At 34.2% G+C, this 23,646-nt stretch overlaps 1 protein-coding gene across 3 annotated transcripts; it reads left to right on the forward strand.

Annotated features, from left to right (window-relative positions):
• Positions 1-9,943: 9,943 nt before the first annotated feature.
• On the forward strand, positions 9,944-20,639 carry LOC114758253 (nuclear pore complex protein NUP96). Of its 3 annotated transcripts, none has more exons than XM_028947289.1 (6): positions 9,944-10,186; positions 12,543-15,133; positions 15,340-15,463; positions 16,047-16,192; positions 16,730-16,827; positions 20,150-20,639. In XM_028947289.1, the coding sequence occupies exons 2-6, from the start codon at positions 12,578-12,580 to the stop codon at positions 20,346-20,348; spliced, it is 3,123 nt and encodes a 1,040-aa protein (XP_028803122.1). In that variant the 5' UTR covers positions 9,944-10,186; positions 12,543-12,577; the 3' UTR covers positions 20,349-20,639. The 3 variants fall into 3 exon arrangements, with proteins under 3 accessions (XP_028803122.1, XP_028803123.1, XP_028803121.1); XM_028947288.1 differs by lacking the exon at positions 9,944-10,186 and adding an exon at positions 11,257-11,281; XM_028947290.1 differs by lacking the exons at positions 9,944-10,186; positions 20,150-20,639 and adding an exon at positions 11,236-11,281 and having other exon boundaries at positions 16,047-16,208; positions 16,730-16,806.
• Positions 20,640-23,646: the final 3,007 nt, after the last annotated feature.

A 23,646-nucleotide genomic window follows, 5' to 3' on the forward strand; every position in this document is an offset into this window, starting at 1 on the left:
ATCGAAATAGGATGAGATATTTGGCTAGCAACTCAGGGGTCTGATTGTTTATTTTTTCTTACTAGTATTCTAGTGGATTTTTTTTTGTTTTTAGCTATTTTTTATGAAAAAAGGAGATTCTTACAACCAACATAAGATGAATATGTGCAAATTAAATGAAGCAACACAAATACTAAATTCATCACTAATTTGAAAATACTACGGTCATCACTAATTTGAAACATTTTTAAATGGTTCAAAGGGTCTAATATCAGCATAACATAGATGAAGCATTTTGATCTGCAGGAACAAAAAGGCAAAGCAAGTACACAAAATAAATCTTCAACCATATGCCCTGCTTTGAACTTAAGGGTAGCCATCAAAATAAATCCTTGGCATCGTGAAAAACTCTTTGTTTAACGTTGCACTTTTAAATTCGAAATCGCGTCCTTCCTCAGGATATTCATTAAGGTCGATAGGCATCTTACCATTAGTGTCACTTGTCACAGAAGGAGGATTATTGGGTTGCTCCACTTTGTCCGCTGGACACTTATCTTTCGACAAAACTGGTTTGCACACCATGCATGTTATCGACACTCTTCTTTAAAGAATCTTCCATCACAATGACTTCTTCTGGCATCTTGTCGAGGACAAAAAGTGCCTTTCCTTTCGACTTCGCAACTTCCTCCCTTTTCTCGTTACTAAAAAGCTCAACACTTCATCATCAATTGAATGCCCGTCAATGGAATCTTTCTCGAAAGAGTCTTCTACAATCATATTTAAGTATTGAGAAGCATCAAAGGAATCGCTTTCCAATGAGTCTTGTACAATCATATTTGAATATGAAGCAGTGTCGACGGAATCGTTCTCCAACAAATCCTGTACAATAAGATCCAAATTAGAAGCAACAGCCCCCACCGTAGTATTGCTCTCCAAGGAATCTTGAACAATCATATTTAAGTCAGAAGCAGTGTCTCCTTTAGTGGTATTATTCTCCAAAGATTCTGGAATAGATCCTTCTCTTTCTTTGGCCATGGGAATGAAGCCGTCTCCTTCCATTCTTCAAGTCCACCGTTTGGTTTCATTGTTCACAATATTCAAAGTAACATCTCTTTCTTCAGAGTCCTTCAGACTCATGTGGAGTAATAAGCACAGTAATATTAATATAACAAATAAATGGGGCTAAAATAGGAAATTAACATAAAAAATTAGAGACAACTTTTAAGTGTCTCTTATGTACAGGAACATGTCACATGCATCAAATGTCTCTTATAATAAGAAACGGAAAGAGTATATGTTTGTAAAATTTGACTCGTTTAACTTATAAATATGCGTAAAAAATAGTATTAAAGTGTAATTATATATTCATATAATGCTCAATTGAAATTGATATGCTTTCAGGTTAAGACAACATGTCAATAGATCTGAATATTGATGCTCTTTTGGATGAAGATCTTGAGCCGTATGTTCGGCATCTTGAAGGGCAACTTTCAAATGCCACAAATGTCATCACTGCTGTTGCTGACGTGCCAGAGAATGAAGAAAGTTAGGCTTCAGTACTTCCCGAATGCTCAAACACTTGGCCCTTCAACTGCCAATCAGGGGATCAAATCATATTGAAGTCAAAGCCATCCCAAAAAATGTCACTCAGTTTGAAAGAATACACCAGGTACGTACCCGGAAAACTTTCAATTCAAATGTATTTTTGTTATTTTTGGTCATTTTTTCGGGTGTTGTTGCTTGAGTGATTTTTTTTTTATATAATCTATTTGATTGCGTTGCTAAGAAATTAGCAAAAAGAAAATAATAAATAGGGAAAAATTTAATAGGAATAAATACTGATTTAAGAACTAGAGGAGAGTGTTTTCTGATCAACAAATTTATTTAATTGATAATTTTACAAATTTTTATTGCTTGGCGGAGGTAGAAAAATGTATTTAATCATTTTATATTGCTATATTAATGATAATAATTACTTTTTGTTATAACAACACTTAAAAATATGATGGGAATAATAAATAAAATTATAACATTATATTTTATATGTAGAGTCTTTTTTTTTTTTTTTGCCTTTTCAAAAATGTTCATAGACTTCATAAGTAACATGCTTGCAAATCCTAATTTATTTGTTTAACCATTTACATTGTACCGTATCATTTATTATTCCTTTGATACTAAATTTAGAAGTTAGATAAAACATTAATTTTGGTATTAAATATAAGACCTTAATTCATTTTATTTCTTAGATATATATATATTTCAAACTAATGTCTCTAACTTGCAAACTGAAACATAATCTAATATTGTGTAGAAATATTTTAAGGAAATCATATCACATTTGTTAAAATTAAATAATTTATTTAACTTTCTTAATTTACTCAAATTAATTAAATAACTCTTATATTAAAGTAGTATATAATATAACCACTAATAGCTTCCTTATATGTTCTTTCCTTTATAACTGACAAGCCTTACAATAACCTGAGATGGTAACAAATGCATCAATTTGACCGTCGACGTCTTTCAAATATTCCAATGAACCGGTCAAAGCCAATTCATCAATTGGGCTCACAAAATCCTTTAGTACTAGCTATTGGATCATATTGAATTTAGAGCTAACCAATAAGAAAATGTCATGTCCTTTTGAAGAACATAACATGCACCTACCTGGAAAAATTTTCAATACAACTCTTGTTTTTGTTTTTTTGTTTGTTTTTTCTCCTGTTTTGCTCATGTTTTTCTTTTGGGCACTCTTGATTAAGGTGAATGTTCTTATAAATTTGGTTGGTTGCTAAGAAATTGGGAAGAAGAACATAATAGATAAGAGAAAACTATTTAATAGGAATAAATTAAAGACTGATTTAAGAACTACAGTAGTGCTTTCAAGTCAACAAATTTAATTAGTGATACTTTTACAAATTTTTATTGCTTAATCGAGTTATAAAAAATAGTAAAATATGTGTTCAATTTTTTATATTTCCATGTTTTATTAATGATGATAATTCCTCTTCGTTGTAACAACAATTAAATGCGGGGATTATACAGGTGACATTATGAAAATGGAAAAAAAATTATAACACTTCATTTGTAGAGTCAATTTGTTTTCTTTTTCTTTTTCAAAAACTTTAAAAAGCTTCAAAAGTAAGACGCTTGCAAATTCTTAGTTATTTCTTTATCCATTTCCCAAATCTTATTATTTACTACTATCTTCTGTGTATATAAACTAGTTAGGAGGTTGAATTTAGTTTTAATTAAATATGATACTTGCGTTCATTTTATTTATTATTTTTTAAATTAATTTGTCTAACTTATAAAGTAATATACTCTAATGTTATATGATAATATCTTAGGAAGCCTATATCACATTTGTTATAATTAATTAGCTTCTCAAGTTAATTAAGTAGCTTTTCATTAAGAACAAGAAAAACATATATACTAATTGCCTTATTATATGTTTTTCTTCTGTAATAGATAATTCTTACAAGGATAGGAGGCAAATGCGCCCATTCAAGTAGCTAGTCATGCTAAGCAGTAGTATAATCACAAAGCTAATAACTCTATGCATCAAAACCAAATTCCTGATTCAAGTCCTCAAAACCATACTAATTCTTCAAGATCAAGTGTTTCGGTGCCTTCAATGCATCAATCTGACCTGCAAGTCTTTCAAATACACCAACGAATTACCAGTCACTACCAACACATCAATTTGGCTCATCTCAAATTTCTCATAATTGCCGGTGCATCAGTCCCATCCAATACATCAATTCAACTTACAAATTCCTCATAGTTTTTAAGTGTATCATCAGTCACATCTAATGAATGAATTAGACCTACCACAAGTTCCTTAAGGTTTTCCAGTACAAATGACATCTCCAATAATAAATTAGCAATTTAACCTACAACAAAATATCACATGTAGACAAGATTGGTCCACCTGCAACAACCAAATCTAATTCAAATGTTCCCAATTTAACTCCTCAAAATCACATTATTTCTTCATTTCATCCAATACGTCAATATAACCAACAAAATCTCCCTAATGTCATCAATATAATCCACAACCACATCATGGATTTCTGTCACAGACATCCCTTGAGTTTTCATCGGTATTTGATAAGCAAAACCTGGTGAATCATCCTTTTTTTAACTTAGGGGCACCAAATAATGTTCATACTGATGTTAACATGGAAAACTCTTAGACTAAGGAAGAACACAAGTGTGTGTATGCATTGAAAATTTCTCAATTCTATTTGATATTCTTTTCTTTTTTTAATCATAAATGTCCTAATATAGTTTCTTTTGTTTTCTAATTATAGGTTATTTAAGATTGGATTACAAAGATATGGGATGGGAAATTGGAAAAACATTTCTGCAAATGTTGTAAAGACAAGGACATCAATTCAGATTGCCAGCCATGCTTAGAAATTCTTTAACCATCAAATTGACAAATGGAATAGAAAGAGAAGAAGAAAAAGCATACATGATATTATCGATCCTATTGCTTACCCCTTCAATTTGTAAACCCGAATTGCACATTTCTTTTGTGAAAGATTCTTTGTCCTCTCCAAGTAATTTGGTAGTATACAATTATGGTTTGTTTTCTTTGCATCGAAGCGAGTAAAATATTGATTTCTTGTTTAAAAGATTGTATAACACCCAGGAGTTTAGGTCTAGAAGTACCAGAATTAGTTTAAAATAGGTAGGCTATTAGACTCTTTTTAGCAGGAGTTCCAGAAGTTCCCTGGAAGGACGAGAGGATTTCCAGGGACTAAATTGAAGAGTAAGAGTTTTTTGAAACTATAAGATAGGCAAGTTAAAGACTTTGGTGAAGTCTTGAGGGCTCAAATATAGAAACCGGAGATGATTAAGGGCCATAGGTTGTGCTTAAAACCTCAATGAGATGATTTTTTAGGCTATACTCAAGTAGGGATCTAATCATAAATTTAAAAAGTTTTGGGCTTGAAAAGACAATGATGGAAAGTATGCCCGAAAATTTAAGAAATTTTTTTTAAGATTTCAAAAAAAATAGAAAATGAGATCCAAAGCTTGTATGAGGCTAAAAATAACAAAAATACCTTTCAAAACAAATTGATGAAATTCTCAAGGTTTTGGCTAATTGTGAATATTTGCATAAATTGAATTATTTAAAATATAAGAAGACCTCATATAATTGGAGGAAAATAGGAAATAAATACTTGAGGAATTATCACAAGTTTTAAAAATGATTTTGCCCTAGAAAGTGGAGAGGTTGACTTTAACAGAATTTAAAGCCTATTTATACATTATCTAATAAAAGTCAAAATAAACTGTTTATAGGTTGACTTTTGACTTGTGAAAAATTAAAAAAATTTCTTATGATGAAAAGGTAGTATTGGTATCCGAAGACAAATATTTGAAGTTATGGACCAGTAGAAAGAATTGGGTTAAGTTTATTTGGAAATAAATATTATTAAATGCTTAATAAAAGAACAAAAGGAAATGCATCCTTCCCTCCGTATGCATGTGAAATAATGCTGTGTAAAGTTATTTGGGATGAAAAAAAGGGTGCTACAACATGTTCCAATATTACCAGGTAAGTCAGAACCCAAAAAAAAATACCCGATACGGTGTAAGATTCTAAAATAGGTGGAGGAATAGTCAAGGGTGAGAGGGAGCACAAATTTCTCCCTATTTTCCTCCATATTTTAATGCAAATTTGATGAGGAGATATGGATAGAATTGTTCAATTTGTTAAAGGCCATGCTTGGAAGAAATAGAATTATATAATAAAATATTGTTTTACAATCACATGTGCACTAGGTGGCATAACACATGGTAAGTGTTTAAGCAAGATGGCCTAGGATTTATACATTTTTCAAGAGGCTTGAATGGATTGTGAGAGATCAAGCCACAAAACCTTTGTAATTTCAAGCAACTACAAGGGCAAAATAGGAAATCCAAGCCAAAAGTTTGTTTATAAATACCCCTTAATTCAAATAATTCAGCCAAAAATAGAAAAATAGGGAGGGAATATTTTGCTCTTGAGTTGAAAGAAGAGGAAGAAGAAAGGGCAAGGATCAACCAACAACCAAGGTATATAGTATGGTCCTAGCCCTTGATTCTAGTGTTGCTTGTGTTTTTGAGCTTGGTTCTAAGTTTTATGGAAGTTGAAAGTATGAAATCTTTAAGAGGAGGTGCTACACAAAATTGATAAAGTGAGGACGAGAAGAAATTGATGCTAGAACTATGTTTAAAGTATATAAAAGAACAAGAATCAAGTGGTTTTGTGGTGAGATTGCAAAGAATCCAACCTTCCCTTAACCTTTATATATTTTTATCCATAGCTAGGATTTGAGCTTTGATTAGATTTTGATGATTTTGATACTTTTATTGCGTTTAGAATGAAAAATTGTGTGGGATAAAAGTTAGAAAGCAAGCTTGGAAGCATTGGAATTGAAAATAAAATTTTGCTCCAAAAACTCTAAGTATTTGACCATCTCTAATTGAAGAGGAACGGGTTGGATTTTGTTTAATTTGATTTTGGAAGTGGATTCTATATGCAAAATTATGTGAAATAGCATGCAAAATTAATTTTATGAAGACTAAAAATCAAGCTCAAAAGTTAAAAGTCAAGGTGGCTTAAAGAGAGTAAAGTGTTGGTATTGATTGTGATCATGGCTATAGTGAGTGAACAACATTGTGTGCTAATATATTTAGAGTTATAAGATATCAAGGAAGATGAATAAAAAAAGGTTGAGCAAGCAACCTAAATGGTTGGAGGCAAAGGGAGCAAGAGGAAGCGAAGAGAAAACTTAATGACACAAGGTAGTGAACTTGCCCTTATTGTGTGTTTGATATGTATGCTTGTTTGTTGATGTTACTTGATGATGATTTAGAATATGAAAGATTTAATGTTGCTCTATTTCTTGTATATTCCATGGCCATGTGTGAATGGAATATTGAATATAAGAGCATGTCATTTTATGAGCATGAAATCATGAGAGCATGAGACCAAGCATGTCATACACTTAGCATTTGTATTGCATACATAAGGGTAATGTTTGCTACTGAGATTCTTCCAAATCTCACCCTCTCTTAACCAATCATAATAGGCATGATATGTAAAGGAAGAGGAATGCATGAAGAAGAACAAAGAAAGAAGAGAAGAAAGTGATAATTGTGCTTATGTATTTGATGTAACCTTTATATTAATGTATATATGAACATGCCTCTTGGTGTTATGTAATATTAAATAATAATGATGGCATGTAAAGTTGAGCATACTGATATATTAGTATGATTTATACAATGTTAGAATGATTATGAGTATGTAAGAAATGAATATGAATTGTTAAATGTAAGTAAAAGGGGGATAAATTTTCCCATAATGAGCAACGAATTTGAGAAGGAGCAAGAGTGATGTAAAACAAATGAATCTACCATTGAAATTTGGTAAATAGTTAGTACACATTCTAAACTTTAAAACAAGTGATAAATCACCTAAAATGTATGTGAGTATTAAGAGATATGATTACTCAAAGTTAGGGCAGAGAATCTGAACATGTACTATTTGACCAAATAAACAGTAAATTTTGTAAATTAACTATACGAATTGAGAAAGTTTAAGTCTAGATTTATATTTTTTTACATGTAGAGAATTAAAAGAGTTTTAAAATGGAGATTTGAATCACCTCAAAACAATTTTTCTACAACTGGTTATGAATTTTCAAAAATTGGATGAAAAATATGAAATTTACCAATGAATAGTAATCCAAAATCAAATTTCAAATTTTTAATCTTCAGGTTTATTTCATGATCTATTTGCATCGTAACACTTTCAAACGCCTGCTAAAAGGGGTAAACAGAAGGAAGTTTCAGATTGTTTGTCCTCCCCAACTAATTTTTCTTTGCATAGTCATTTAGTTTGATATGAAAATTAATCACAAGTCACATCTTTTTCAGCTTTTGAGATAGAATTATTTAAGGTTTAAGGTGCATCTAATACCTTGAAATATTTTTTCAGGTGCATCTAACATCTTAAAATATTTTGTGGTGCATCCAGCACCTTAAAGTATTATTTTAGGTTTGTCCAACACCGTAAAGCATTTTTTGGTGCATCTAGCCCATCAAAGTTTTTTTTAGGTGCATTCAATACCCAAAAGTATTTTTTGGTGTATCCAGCACCAAAGCAAAAAAATACTTTGAAATGTTGGAGGTGCCACAAAATACTTCGAATTATTGGATGCATCTAAGAAAATATTTCGGAATACTAAATGCACCTTAACCCATTATTTAATATTGATTATTTATTTAATTTAATTTAAAATTCATATAAAGATAATTTTTATATAAATAACTAATTTAATTAATTTTTTTAATTTCTATAAATTATTTAATTAGTTATTATATTTAGGACAGTATGTAATAATAAATTTCGCCTTTCTTCTGAAGTTGACTGGCCATTGATGTTCGCTGATTGTTGGTTGTTGTCACTAATGGGTAACCATTATGTAAGGAAATTATTGGTAAACGATTTGTATTTTTTGAGTCTAAAAACATATCCTAATCATAGTGAGCTTTTATGAATTAACTCACCTAAACTTTTTTGTATATAAAAATCATTAAAAAGAAATATTTTGCTGTTGGCACAATTATAAAAAAAAATCAGCGATTGTTTTGTAATTTTCAAATTTTGTGGTGTTTTCATGTATCTTAGCTTCATTTATAAATAAATATTCTTTTTTTTAAAGAAAGCCACTCATTGTCAAAGTAGCTGCTCAAAATAATAAAAATATATTTTCAAGATTCCAATTATTTGAATACTCAAATAAGCATTATAAAAATTCTCAAAAGTGATCCTATTTCTTAAGAACTCCCCCAGACTATATTTCTTTAAAAAAAAAATAAATAGCATTAATTTTTTACGGAAAAAAGTACAAACAAGCATTGTGGTGGGTAAAATATTGATTACTCCTTTAGCACTAAGGCGTTTTTTTCTCCAATAATGTTTCACAAGCTTTTAAATCCCAACTTTTATTTTTAGTTTGATGTGTGTGGTAAGTTTCACGTTATTGATGAGTTTTATAGGATTATTTTCAGACTGAAATCCATCAAAGAAGAAATATTAATTTAGAATAAAACGAAACTGCGGGTATGTGATGTGATTAAGGAATCATAGAGTTTATAACTCCCTGGTGAAAGCAAATAGTTGAGGGTCATATAACGTTTTGCAGGGTGCAACTTTTTGTCATATAAGTTAATTTTTTTAACTTTTTATTTTTAAATTATTTCTAAAAAGGTTATTCTAAAGAATTGTTCTAAGAAGAGTTAATATAACTTTCGTTCATGAAATTTTGGCTTATTCTAGTTTTGAATATTCAAATTTTAAACCCATGGCTATACTGTATGAAATTTAATTTGTCTTAAAACATTAGTCCATAAAATGTAATTGTATTAAATTATATTAAAACATCGTAAACTGTTAAAGTAGTGAGGTGAACTCCCCATATAACACTTAATTGAATCTTGTGTCAATAACATGGGTGAAAACAAAGAATAGGTCCTTAAAAAACAACTATTTAACCCTTTTTTCTTACTGTTTGTGTGGGGAGTTGTTGACTATTCTGCATTTTGGAAAATTCATCCCTCTCTCTTACACACACAAGATCTAACTGGATATCTTATTATAACTTTATATCACCACTTTAATGTAATTTATGATATTTTACTATATTTTAATATCATTATATTTTTAGAGACTAATGTTTTAAAATGAATTAAATTTTAGAGATTAAAAACAGTGATTTAAAATTTGAGGCACCAAAACCTAATTCAAATTTTAAAGCTAAAAATCATACGAGTATTAACCAACAAAAAACAAAAAACCAATTCACTCGGAAAAACAAAAAACAAAAAACCAAAAAACTAAAGAGGCGCCCAAGCTCAATTCCCGTCTCGACGCCCGCCCATCAGTCCCGCATAGGCTTCTATCACCTCGCGACGACGAAGGAGGCTCCCCAGTGCCCATTCGGTCTTCTCTTGCTTTTCTTTCTCGCCAAATCTTGTTTGCTTGAGCTTAGCTTATTCTTCTAAGCTCTACTACTTTACTATCCAAATCCCTTTCTGCGGCTTTTCTCCTTGTGCGGGATCGCTCTTTCTACTTGGGGCTTCTCCAAATTGCTTGTTCGTGTTTCGACATTGCTTCTTTCTCTGGGTCTTCTTCAACAAGGTAATCTTCTCATTGTCTCCGTCCTGGCTTTCTCGTGAACTAATTAACTAACTGACATTGCCAGAAATTTCAGACTCTTGTTCTTCTTCACCTTCTATGCACTTCCATCTCTGTATGATTCACTTCACTTTCCGCTTTCTTATCTGAAAACCAACAATGGCGGTTCTGTCGGATCCTGCCTAAGTGTTTGATTCCTCTTAAACTTCTTGGTCCTTCCGTTTTCTCGAGATTTTTCTTCCCCACTCTTTTGGTTCGTGAGACCATTTGTAGCCGTTCTTGGCGGATACGTGCCACTGTAATACTGCTATTTGCTATCAATTCCAAGCATTTGAGCATCTTCCCTAACTTGGGACGAATGAAAAGGCGGAATTTTGTTGTGGGGGCACATTCTGATGTGATAATAGGTCGTATTTCATTAGCTTGTGCCTCGTAAGTGCGTATTTAGCCGTATGGATAAAGGGGATTATCTAATTGTAGCTGAATGCAACCTTTAATTTCACTCATGACCGAAGTTTACTGCATGTTAGTATTATCATTTCTAGCCTAATGTTTGGCATTAGTGAATTTCACTTTTCTCATGATCCGTTGCTTCTGTAGTTTAGCTATTTATTTTCTTTGTAAAGATATGATTGAATTGCTGAACCCTTTAGAATACCTGCTTGGTTTGCTTATTTCAAACTATTCAATATTTGTGTGTATTGACAGAGTCAGATACTGGTGTTACTTTGTTTGTTTCATCATACAAGCATGCAGATTAATGTAATAATTATATTAAAAAATGAAAGAGAAATCATTAGTAAATGAAATGTGAAGGTTGGCACGTGTCTTGAATTCTACATCATGACTGTGGTTTAGCTTTACCTTTCACAGAAAACTAAAGAGAAATTAGTAAATGAAATGTGAAGGTTGTCACGTGTCTTGAATTCTCCATCATGACTGCGGTTTAGCTTTACCTTTCACAGAAAACTGTCAAGTCGTGGAGGCCCAATAGATCTTTCTTTGTTGAAACAAACAATCCTCCATCTGTTGGATCATCACTGCTAAACTACCAGCCGATAGGGTTGAATTTTCAGGGAAAAACAGTATTGTGAATGAGTTATGTTTATTCACTTATTGTTTCTACTTTTATGTCTCTATACATTAATGATTTGCCTGTTTCAATCCAATGCCAATGAATTATGGCAAGCAATCTATCATCTCTATATAGCTGAAGTTTCCTAATTTTAGTGAAGAGAGACACATAGACTCAACGTTTTTGTTATCCTTTAGAGAATGTTTTGTCATTTGTGCCCTTTGTTTGCTGTACCCAGTGATATTAGTCAAAAGAGAAATATGATTATCTGTTAACTTGGTCATGGTGTATCGCAAAATTATTTAGGAAAGCAAAATTTGAATATTTCTGAGGGAAGTATGAATGGATATTTGCTGTTTAATTGGCTTTATCTGACTTTGCCGTGACACCAACGTAAGTAGATTAGGTTTCAGTTTTATGTGATGGTGAATGGATTTTTATTTTATTTTTTAATTTCTTCAATTGTACATATATGTGAAATTTTCTGTCTTCGCCAAGATTCATGGTTCACTTTGTAAGATGCACTTGGATAACTGCAAATGATATGATAGTTTTTTGTCATATGTTGCTGACTCAAATTTGTGACTTGATTAGTGAAATCAAGATGGTCTCACTAGAAATCCAAAAGTTTGAGTGGCACTGACGGTTTTGATGTTTATAATTACAAGTTATTGAACATAATTCCTGGATTAATTTTTGATATATAAACAGATTGCAAAAATAGCCTTCTGTTTTTCATTTGGTAATTGTTCAGTTAAAATTTAGAGATAAAAAAACTGCTTCGAAAATACTCTCCAGTCCTTAATATAAGACCTCCTTAACTAATTTGATTAGTGTAAGGAAGTTAGATAAGTCAGTTACTTATAAGAAATATGACATATTTTTCTTAAAACACCATAATCATCTTTCTTAATATCTTTATTCCCTCACTTACATGATTATGGTTGAGGGAGTATCTATAAGGGTAATTTAGGAAAAATTGATAAATATAAGAAATAGGTCTTATATTTAGGACCAAAATTAACTTAACAATTAGGTTCTATATTAAGGACCGGAGGAGTAGAAACTATCCTCCATATAATATATATAATTTCTCATTGACCCTCAATGGGGTTTGGTGTTCTGTTATTACCTTCATTCATGGTGGTTTCATGAGATGCAGTATCCATGAGTCATTATCTTGTTGGTCATGGTTCCAATCTGGCAAGCTTCTGTTGAATCTTCATTGTTGTTTTAACAATTCTCTTTCAAGAATATTAATTTGAGATACTTTTCTCACTTCAGGGAATTTTGTTGGATGTGGTTGTTTGAAAGGCAACATGTCGCTTGGTTCTGGCTGTGTGATGGATTGTAACACAGGAGGGATACCTGATTCATGCATGTTATATAATTGCAAGAAAAGAAGGGTATCTGAAAACATTGTTACTTCATCAAGTGAGATAATGAGAAATATTCGATCTTCCCTTCCCGTGTTGAACTCATCAGAATACTATATGAAACCATCACTTCAGGAGTTATTGACTCAGGAGCTCCAAGATCCTGGTTATTGTAGCCGTGTTCCTGATTTCACCATTGGAAGATTTGGTTATGGCTCTGTCAGGTATCTTAAGAACACGGATGTCGCAGGTTTAAATCTAGATGAAATAGTGAAAATTCATAAGCATGAGATAATTGTATACAATGATGAAATTGATAAGCCGGCGGTTGGTCAGGGCCTTAACAAGGATGCTGAGGTAGTTCTGATACTAGACAGTAGATCATTGAAGTCTAAGGAGTGCCAGGGAAATGATTTGGTGAGTAAATTAAAACAAAGCTTAGAGAGACAAGGAGCACAATTTATATCCTTTGATCCGGTGACTGGTGAATGGAAATTCTTGGTTGAACACTTTAGTAGATTTGGTTTTGATGAAGAGGATGAAGAAGATGTGGTTATGGATGATTCTGCTGCAGTTCAAGATCCAGATCAGATGGATGATGCTGACATATATGATGTTGATAAAGAAACTCCAAATTTTGATGAAGTTGAGCTATCTCATTCTCTTCCTGCACATCTTAGACTTGACCCAGTAAAAATGAGAGAAATGAGATTGCTGATGTTTCCTGATGATGATGAAGCAGATGAATTAAGTCAGAAATCATCTCTTGGTAAAGAGCATGTAAGACCTGTACACAGCTCTGCTCATCCTGTGTCCCATATATCTAGTCCACCTGTTCCACGAAAAACTCCACTAGCACTGCTTGAATATAAACATGGGAGTTTTGATTCAAGCCCTCCTGGAGCCATTCTGATGGCTCAACAACATAAAGGGATGCCTCTTAGAACACTAAAAGCAGGTTTTAAACTAGATATGAATCATGAAACTTCAATATCTGGAAACTATGCTCGCAACATAGTCGATGCTGGTTTATTCATGGGTAGGTCATTTCGAGTAGGTTGGGGACCAAGTGGCATTCTTGTACATACAGGTGCACCTGTAGGAAGTGATAGAGGTCACAGGGTATTGTCATCTGTGGTCAATTTGGAGAAAGTTGCTTTTGATAAAGTGGTTAGGGATGAAAATGACAAAGTGAGTGAGGAACTTGCTGACTTTGCGTTCAACACTCCATTACATTTTCACAAGGGAATAGACCATGCCATAAAAGAAGTTGATGTTGGAACATGCAAGCTGAAGTTTCAAAAGCTTGAAGCTAATCGTACAATGCTCTCAGATATTTCTCATGGGTACTGTGATATTATTGAGAGGCAATTGGCTGTTCCTGGGTTATCGTCTTCTGCTCGGTTGGTTTTGACACACCAAGTAATGGCCTGGGAATTGATCAGGGTTCTTTTTTCTGATCGGCAACAAAAAGGGCAAGTAGAATCTTTGGGTGCTGACAATGAGGAAGATATGATGCAGGACATGAAGGAAGTTAGTCGAGACATTGAGCCAGAAGCACTCCCTCTTGTGAGAAGGGCAGAGTTCAGCTATTGGTTGCAAGAGAGTGTTTCCTATCATGTTCAAAATCAAATAAGCTCATTGAATGAGTCTGATTATCTACAAAATATTTTTGTCCTCCTGACGGGGAGGCAGCTGGATGCAGCCGTGCAATTGGCTGTGTCCAGGGGAGATGTAAGGTTAGCTGTTTTGTTAAGTCAGGCAGGTGGTTCAACTCTGAATCGTTCAGATGTTGCCAGGCAACTTGATCTTTGGAGAATCAATAGGCTGGATTTTAGTTTCATTGAGAAGAGCAGATTAAGGCTTTACGAGTTGGTTGCAGGAAATATACATGGTGCCTTGTTTGATGTTAATCTTGATTGGAGGAGGTTCTTGGGTTTATTGATGTGGTACCAATTACCACCTGATTCATCATTGCCCATTATTTTTGAGACTTACAAACATCATCTTGACAAAGGAAGGGCTCCATATCCTCTTCCTCTTTATATTGATGAAGTACCACCAAATGAGGCCGTCAACTGGAACTCAAATAATCACTTTGATCTGTCATTTTATCTCATGCTTCTTCATGCCAGTCAGGAGACAGATTTCAGCTTTCTGAAGTCCATGTTCAGTGCCCTTTCTTCAACCCCTGATCCACTTGATTATCATATGATCTGGCATCAACGTGCAGTCTTAGAAGCGGTTGGTGTCATTAGTTCTAATGATCTTCATATTCTAGACATGGGACTTGTGTCTCAGTTGTTGTCTTCAGGGAAATGCCACTGGGCCATATATGTGGTCCTTCACATGCCCCATTGTGAAGATTATCCATATCTTCATGTAAATCTGATTCGAGAAATATTGTTCCAATACTGTGAAACTTGGAGTTCTGATGCTTCTCAACGTCAATTCATTGAGGACTTGGGTGTTCCTATTGAATGGCTACATGAGGCTATGGTATAGATAACTTTTTTCCCTTTGCATGAGATTAAACCTTAATGAAATTCTTAGGCCATATAATTAATTCCAATAAAATTGCATAAGTATGTTTTTTTTCCCTACTGTTTGTGACTCATTCTGGCTTTCTTCTTCTTCAAAAGCCTTGTAAGTTCTAAGTTTTTTGCAAAGCCTCTTTGTTTGATCATATTGTTTTCCTAATGCAGGCAATTTATCACAACTATCATGGAGACCTCTCAAAATCTCTCGAGCACTTTCTCAAGTGTGCAAATTGGCAGAAAGCCCACACTGTTTTTGTAACTTCAGTGGCTCATAAGTTATTCTTGTCTGGTAAGCTATAATTCTATTGATCCGTAAACGATGCTACTGAATGTCAGTAAATAAATGCACACTGGTGATCTGTGCCATGCTTTATTTTGTTAACTTCTGATAATTGTTGGTGTGCTAGTAGTTGAGGACCTTTTTCTTATTAGTTCTTTTTATCATTTTTGTGAAATTGCATGATCCCATGTTGCGATTAAAGACTGAAATGATTTCAATTTTACTCTCAAATACCATCGGATGATTCTTATGTTCACAGTTTTTCATAACACTGGTGGTTTAAATGAAATACATGGAAAATACCCATAAAACTTAAACAAACGTTATACTTAAATTAGTTCGAAATGAAAGATGAATTATATTCTTTGCTGCGTCATTCAATTTTTTTTTTTTTAAATAAAATAAGCTGTGTCATTCACTCTCTAAATAGCGGAATTCTCAAGCACTGAGCTCTTCAATTTCTGATTACTTTAATTATTTCTGGGACTTGTTTGATTATCGAGTCATCACCCTATGGCAGGAAAAATTACTTTAGCTTTTCATTAGCTTCAGATATGTGTATCATAAGTAACTTCCTATGTATCTTATGCAGCTAAACACACACAGATATGGAGGATCGCAACTTCCATGGAAGGTCATAAATCTGAAATTGATAACTGGGAGTATGGTGCTGGGGTTTATGTTTCATTCTATCTTATGAGGAATTCACTTCAAGAAGGCAATTCTATGACTGAATTGGTATGGAAGTTAAATTATAAGTGTATATCATGAGTGTTTGAATAGCATTTGCTTCTGTAATTTAATGTGCATCTGATGTTAAGTTATGAGTGTAAATTGTAATTAAGGTTCGCAGTTTTGCACAGGCTTGAACCTGAGCCTGGCATTGTCTGTGGAAACCTGTATTAGGCATATATCATTCCTTATGATGATATTTTGGGACACGTCACATGTAGCAGTGGAGAAAGAACTTCACTTTTGTTTTCTCGGGCTATAAATTCATTCCACATGTTTCTCATTTCTTGGAAATTCTCCATGAGATATTCATGTTAGTATGCCTAATAAAGTCAGTTAATCATGTACTATAGCTTATGCAACACAATCTTGACATTCTAGAGATATTTGGCAAGTATGCAATATTAGCTTTTGCTGGTATTCTGGTGTGTTTGCTTCTGGAACAGGAGATTGGGTACACATAGAATCAGAATTTCTAATGTTGACATACTAATTTGTAATTATTTCTCTGGGCAAAAAATCACTTGTTTCCCTTTTTCCCAGGATTCTCTTCAGAGTAAAAACGCTACTTGTTGGGATTTTATCAGTCAGCTAAATGAATCCTTGGCTGTTTGGGGTTCCAGATTACCTGCTGATGCTAGGTAATGATTATTGTCCTTTGTGATGCAAGATAAAATGCTTAAGATATCTTTATGGTCTGCTGGATAAAACATTGTAGTCTGTTAGGATCTCTTTTGCAAACTCAGAAAAATGCATGAAAAGGGAAAGATGCTTTTTTTAGTCAGAGCTTTGACTGGGAGACTCCTACTATTTTGGAGAAACAAATAGAGAAGTAGGGTAGCTATAGCGTTGCTGTAGTCAAAGTCTATGAGAGGGGCTGTGATTGTCACTTTTTGGGTCTTTATATTCCCTTTTTTTTCTTTTTTTTGAGTGAAACCTTTATATTCCCCTTGGTTTAAGAGGAGAGACAGAATTTTGACGAGTATGGCTTAGGCCTTTGAAGGGAGAGAGCCAATCCTCTCGAATGGTTGGTGAACTTGTGTGTTCTAGAGTTCCTGTCTTGTGTATTTTGTCTTGTATCTTGTGAGTTGTGAGAGTTGTGTCTGAGTGTGTTGTAACTTTTGTTATGCAGTAAAAGTATTATTGATCTCAAGCATTCCTAGACTGTTTTTTTTTTGGTTTTTAAGTCTTGTAAGTTTGTTTAGGAGAGGGTTCTATCATTTTGATATCAGAGTCGTGAGATCCAGGGAAGGTAGCAATGAAGAATGAAGTGCAAGAGTTAGAGGAAACAGTGCAAACCTGTCTAGAAGGGTAGATGACCTATCCGGAGGGGTGAGCGTCATTAGAGAAGTAGTATTGAGGTTGGAGGCAGCGAACAAAAAGACGAAGAATGGCGCTGAATCACATGTTCGGATAACCTAGCTTGGAAGACGACACACCCAGTGAGTGGTGGAGAGAAGGATATAGGGCGATATAGGAAGTTGGAATTACCAGTGTTCTTTGGAGAAGACCCATTGGGATGAATGTTTCGTGTTGAACGTTATTTCAGCGTTAATACCCTAGTGGAGGGTGAGAAATTAGAGGCGGCAATGGTTTGCCTTGAAGGCAAAGCTTTGAACTAGTGCCAATGGAAGGAGACTCGAGCACCTATGAGGAGTTGGTCTAACTTCAAAAGAGAGACGCTCAAGCATTTTCACTTTGCACAACCAGGAGGGGAATACTGGATATTATTTGCAGCTAGGTAGGAACGTTTGTTTGTTGAATATGTGGAGGAATTTGAACACTTGTCAGTGCCTCTGAAAGATGCTTCAGAAGAATGTTTGATTGGAGCATTCCTTGATTGATTAAAACTAGAGATCCAAGTTGAGCTAAAATCGGTCAACATGAAGACACTAGATGAGATCATGGAGAAAGCGATCTGCATGGATGAAAAATTTTGAATTATGGAGGAGGAGATGGACCGTAGGGTTAACAAAACACCCCATAGCAGCATTGGGCCTAAAGCCCATTCAGCCCATCCTTTTTTCTCACGTGTGTTGCAAATAAATAGGGGAACGATCACTGTAATGTTGCGCACGGACATCACAAAGAAGGGAGAAGCGCTCATGAATGGTGCGAGGAAGACAGAGGTGTCACAACAAGCCAGCAACTCGACTGGGGCTGCTGCATGGAGGAAAGAAGGAGCTTTACGCTGCCCATCAGATGCCGAGCTCGATCACGGGAGAGAATTGGGACTCTACTTCAAAAGTGCCGGGAGGTATGGGCTAAACAACATTTGTAAAAACGAAAATTTACAGATGATTTTATTAGAGGTGGAAGACGATTCGGGGGAGGTGAAGCGATGGATAGAGGAGAAGAAGTTGGTTTGAAAGCCGAGCCGCATAGAGAGGGAGTTGCTGATGCTTGCTACTAAGTCTCACCTTGAGCACAAGGAGAAGCTTCAAGGGAAGGGTAATGTTACGATCAGTTTTGCAAACTTAGAAAAATACATGAAAGGGGAAAGATGCTTTTGTTATTCAGAGCTTTGACTGGGAGACTCCTACTATTTTGGAGAAGCACATAGAGAAGTAGGGTAGCTATAGGGTTGCTGTAGTCAAAGTCGATTAGAGGGGCTGTGATTGTCACTTTTTTGGTCTTTATATTCCCTTTGGTTGAAAAAGAGAGGCGGAGAAGAATTTTGGGAAGTGTGGCTAAGGTCTTTGGAGGGGGAGAGCCAATCCTCTCGGACAGTTGGCAAACTCGTGTCTTCTAGAGTTCCTGTCCTGTGTATTGTGTCCTGTATCTTGTCTCTCCGAGTGTGTTGTAACTTTTGTTTGACATCTCTTATGTGTAATCATCTTTTATGCAGTAAAAGTATCATTAATCTCAAGTATTCCTATGCTGTGTTTATTTTCCGGTTTTTAGTCTTGTTGTAAGTTTGTTTAGGAGAGGGTTCTATCATAGTCTTTTATAATTTATAGCCACCTGCATGCGTAGCTCATATTCTGATGCTTTTGCTGGCCTTTGGATGTCTACTAATATCATTTTTCCCAGAATTGCTAGTTTCTTAGTAGGTGTGGAAAAATTGTATATGTTATAGATCTCCTCCCCCTATCCTCGTGTTTTTTCCCTGGTTGAAAGCACGGACTGACTGATTCCATTGAAATTGTTGTCAAGATTGAGACTTGGATCAGAATTGTTGTGTTTTTGAAGAGGCATGAAAGAATAAAGGGACGGGAGAAGGCATGCAAGACCTGAAGAGAGAGAAATAGGATGGAACCGATTCTTTATTTACCCCCAATTTTCGATTATGTCGCTTGCCATTTTGGATACTCCGTCCTGTAATGGGATTACTATTCTATCCTTGTTCTTCAATTTTACAATTGGTTTTTCCCTCAAGTTTGGAGACCTAGAGCTTAAGATTTAATGAAGTGTCCTAGTTTAATTAAGATTGCCCTGTCTAAAAAAATATTATCTATCTTAGGATTTCTCCGAATAGAGTCTGTATTTACAGTTATCCTGTCTGGTCTCTTATGAATGATGTTTCTGGTACAATATTCTGAGCAAAATATACTGGTTAAAGATGCTATTAAATTAGAAAGTGTATGGAGTCTAGTAAGGTTTGTCATCGGGGCAATAACATTATCTAGAGAAAACGCAAGAGGATTAAATATTTGGACTTCTCTGTCAGAGTCATAGTGGGAATCTTTGTATTACCCATTTGCACTTTACTTTTCTCTTTTATGGTGGCCTATGATCCTTGTTTTGTTTTAGTACTTATTTAAATTTTGTTTTCTGTGGATCTTTATATGGTTACTTGTATATTGTTAGTTTGCATGGGGTTCCCTTGCTCTCATTCAATAAACGACATGGAAAAATGCCAAGTGACCTCTATATGACTAGAAATAATTGGTCCAGTATGATTGGCCATCTATCCATCTATAAAACTTTTTTGTTATAATTTCATATTTACCGTTTATGCAGGATGGTATATTCAAAGATGGCAGAAGAGATATCTGATTTGCTGCTATCGACAATTGGTGAAGGCACGACTCGTGATGACCAGTTGAATTGCTTTGACACTGTCTTCAAAGCTCCAATTCCAGAAGACCTTCGCTCGAGACGCTTGCAAGATGCTGTGTCTGTGTTCACTTGCTTTCTTTCAGAGGTGTCAACAACATAGTATTGCATCGGATTCTCACGATTGAGTTTTGAATTTTGAAGCAAAGTGTGAATGAATGCTATTATATACTTTATTTTCTGTTTGTAGTAGTCTGATGCCATCCAAGGAGTAATATGGTTATACATTAAGTGTAGAAGTATTCATCTCTGTATCCATGAGATTTGTTTTGTTGGACTTGCATGAGAAGTTCTATATCATATCACAGGGTAAAGTCCTGAGATTGTGTTTTCGTATTTTGTAAAATGGGATTGGAGTCATGTAAAATGGGATCGAGCCAGGTTTTTTTTTTTTGTTTTTTTAAAGGAAGATAAATATATTACTTACCTAAAAATAAAATGAAATACGGAAATAAAAAACTTCTCCATGGCAGGTGTAGAAAGCATATCGTATCTGAATAATGGAATTCCATCTTTTGTTTATTCTCATTTTGACCACCCCCTTTTCTTTTAGATTGATAGTTTGTTGATCATCCCGAGTTTGGAATTGGGGATTTCACTCCAACTTGCAAAGATCTGACCAAAGTCCAAGACTTTTAACTCAAGGCGGAAATTGCTGTTTCAAAAGTTCTGTAACTATAAAACCATCCCTTCCAGTGTAACGACCCCTTGAATTGTTGATCTATAATGCCTTATCTTCAATATCCAAGAAGGAAAGTGATTATTTGAGAACTGATTTCGTTGCTATTACAAGATCGGACCAAGCTGGTATTCCATTTGATTGGGTTCCCCGGGTTGTTGGTGTGAACAATGAGATCTGAGATATGAAATAAGAATAATATTTGCATCAAGTTTTTTTATATTTATTATGTTAAGTTTTTTAATTATACATACACATACATATATATATATATATATATAATTTTAAGTGGATTTTTAGTTTAATAATAATAATTCAAAAACAGGACACATGATATGTGCGATTGGAAAACTTATCATAATAAATAGACAGAATTTGACATCAGCATTGTTCATAAATTAAATCTATCCCCAATTTCCCGGTTTCTTCTAATAGCCCACCAAAACCACGAAGCATCATCTGGCTTTAGGAGCTGTGTTTCGTTCAGATCAGTGTACTTCGCCTTGAGAGTAGAGAAGCAACCGGAGAACCATAACGCAAGTCAAGTTTATTTTGCTAGCAGGGACATACTGACTTGATGTGTTGGTCTCCATCCTAATACCCCATCTTTCACTAGAGCAAGGAGTACATTTCCGTTTGGAAGATGCTTTTTCTTCTTAACCAAGGAAAAAAAAAATCAATGCACATTGAATCTATTAGTCTACAACATTTTAGAGATTAAGAGTCATTTTTATCCTGAAAGTATTCATAAAGGAGCTATAGGTATCTGAATTTTTTTTTTTGGCTTAATATTGCCTTGGAAGTGTTAAAAAAAAAAGCAGCCTTTTTTGTTTTTTTGGAATTATGACAAAATGATATATTAAAATAAAAAATTCAAATATTACAAACAGTCAGGTAACCTTTATTAGCAATATTTGAAAGAAAATTATTTCTAGAAATTACATCAACATGGTAAGAGGAGAAATTATAAATAAAAAAAAGGATTTCCTGCCAAGTGATGGAAGAAGCAATGTCACCCTTTCCATTAATAACTAATGTTAATTACTCCTCCGGTCCTAAATGTAAGACCCTTATACACACTTGTATAAGGGTATTACATTTAGGATCGGAGGAGTATTACAAAACTAATGTTAACTGTTAATATTTTTAACGGAATAGGTGACATTGCTTTTTCCCCCCCCTAAAACTTTTGGGGCAATACTGAGAAAACAAAATTTCAAATATGTATAGCTCTTTCATGAATACGTCCAAAATAAAAATAACCCTTAACCATGCATATTTCAATTGGAGTTTGAAGCGAGACATTTCATTGATGTTAGCAGAAGACAAAACAAACTTGATCAAAGTTAATTATTTCAGAAGCCTGTGAGAGGATTATGGCTTTCCATCAGCAGATTCTCCTTTGAACTGAATTGATTGGATGCAGATAAATATAAGTCATGTTTCTTCCCGCATCCACCCAAGTTCATAAGTCCTTCCCGATCCTCTCTGTAACATTAATACCCGAAAATCTTGCAAATTCATTTTTGTTCGAATGGAAGACATTTGGGCTAACCACCAGACTTTATTTTGAGAAATTGATCTGCTGGCCAGACCATGAACAATAGATGTCTAAGATTTCCTTCACATAATTAAATCCATCTCTGGAGCAATCAAAGAATAATGCAGGATCATCTTCATAAAGAAGGGGTGACATTGGTGGTGCAGAGATTGGCAAAATTTAACACCCTTCCACCCACCAATTCTTTCATTATGAGGGAGGAAAGAAAATTAACAAAAAGAATACACAAATATGGAGCAAAAGGATCTCCTTGACTTACGAAGGAGGAAAGAAAATTAGCAAAAAGAATACACAAATATGGAGAAAAAGGATCTCCTTGACGTATGCCACAATGAGGTAGGAAAATTCCAGGTGGTGTGTCCATTAATGAGAATTAGATAACGACTCAGTGGAAACATACTGTTCGATTAACTGCGCCCATTTATTTGGGAATTCCATTCTTTTCATTACTTTAACAATGAGGTTCTAAGAAAGTCTATCAAAGGCCTTTGAAAAATCAGCTTTTAAGTCGTCCCTTTAAGAAGGGATAAGATATTTAAATACCTCTAGAAGTATTCACGAAGAAGCACCCAACACTTAGAAGTTCTTTTTGTTTTTAAATGTCTTGAAAGTTTTATTTTGTAGCATTTTTATCCAGCACCGTTATCTACCATTAAGTTTGACTATTAAAGACATTAGACAAACTATATAATTTAATGGTCAAACTTAACGATGGATAACAGTAAGGTATTTTTTTCTATAAAAATAAATTTCCACAGCATATAAGAGCAAACAAAAAAAAAAAAAATTCTAGGTGCTCTTTCGTGGATAATTTCAGGGTGTTTAAGAACCTTATTCCCTTTAAGAAAGTATTCTGAAAAGGAGCAATATATTTATGCAGAATCTCCTGGAATTGATTGCATATAACGTTGGAGATGATCTTGTATGAGACATTATATAAACCGATAGGTCTAAGACCTGTCAAATTCCGGACTCTATCCCCTTTAGGGATCAAGTTCCAATGGTTCTTAAATAAGTAAGCACGGAATTCTTCAGGTCCTGGAGCACTATCATTTGGAAGATCAAAAACAGCTAGTATGACTTTCTCAGTGGAAAGTGAAGCCATTAAAGAGGATGAGTCTACATCCTCTAGAGTAGGCAGTGGTAAGTATATTATTGAAG

This window comes from Neltuma alba, unplaced genomic scaffold, assembly GCF_004799145.2.
Source record: "Neltuma alba isolate B1F8T4 unplaced genomic scaffold, ASM479914v2 tig00010684_pilon, whole genome shotgun sequence".
Lineage (NCBI taxonomy): Eukaryota > Viridiplantae > Streptophyta > Magnoliopsida > Fabales > Fabaceae > Neltuma > Neltuma alba.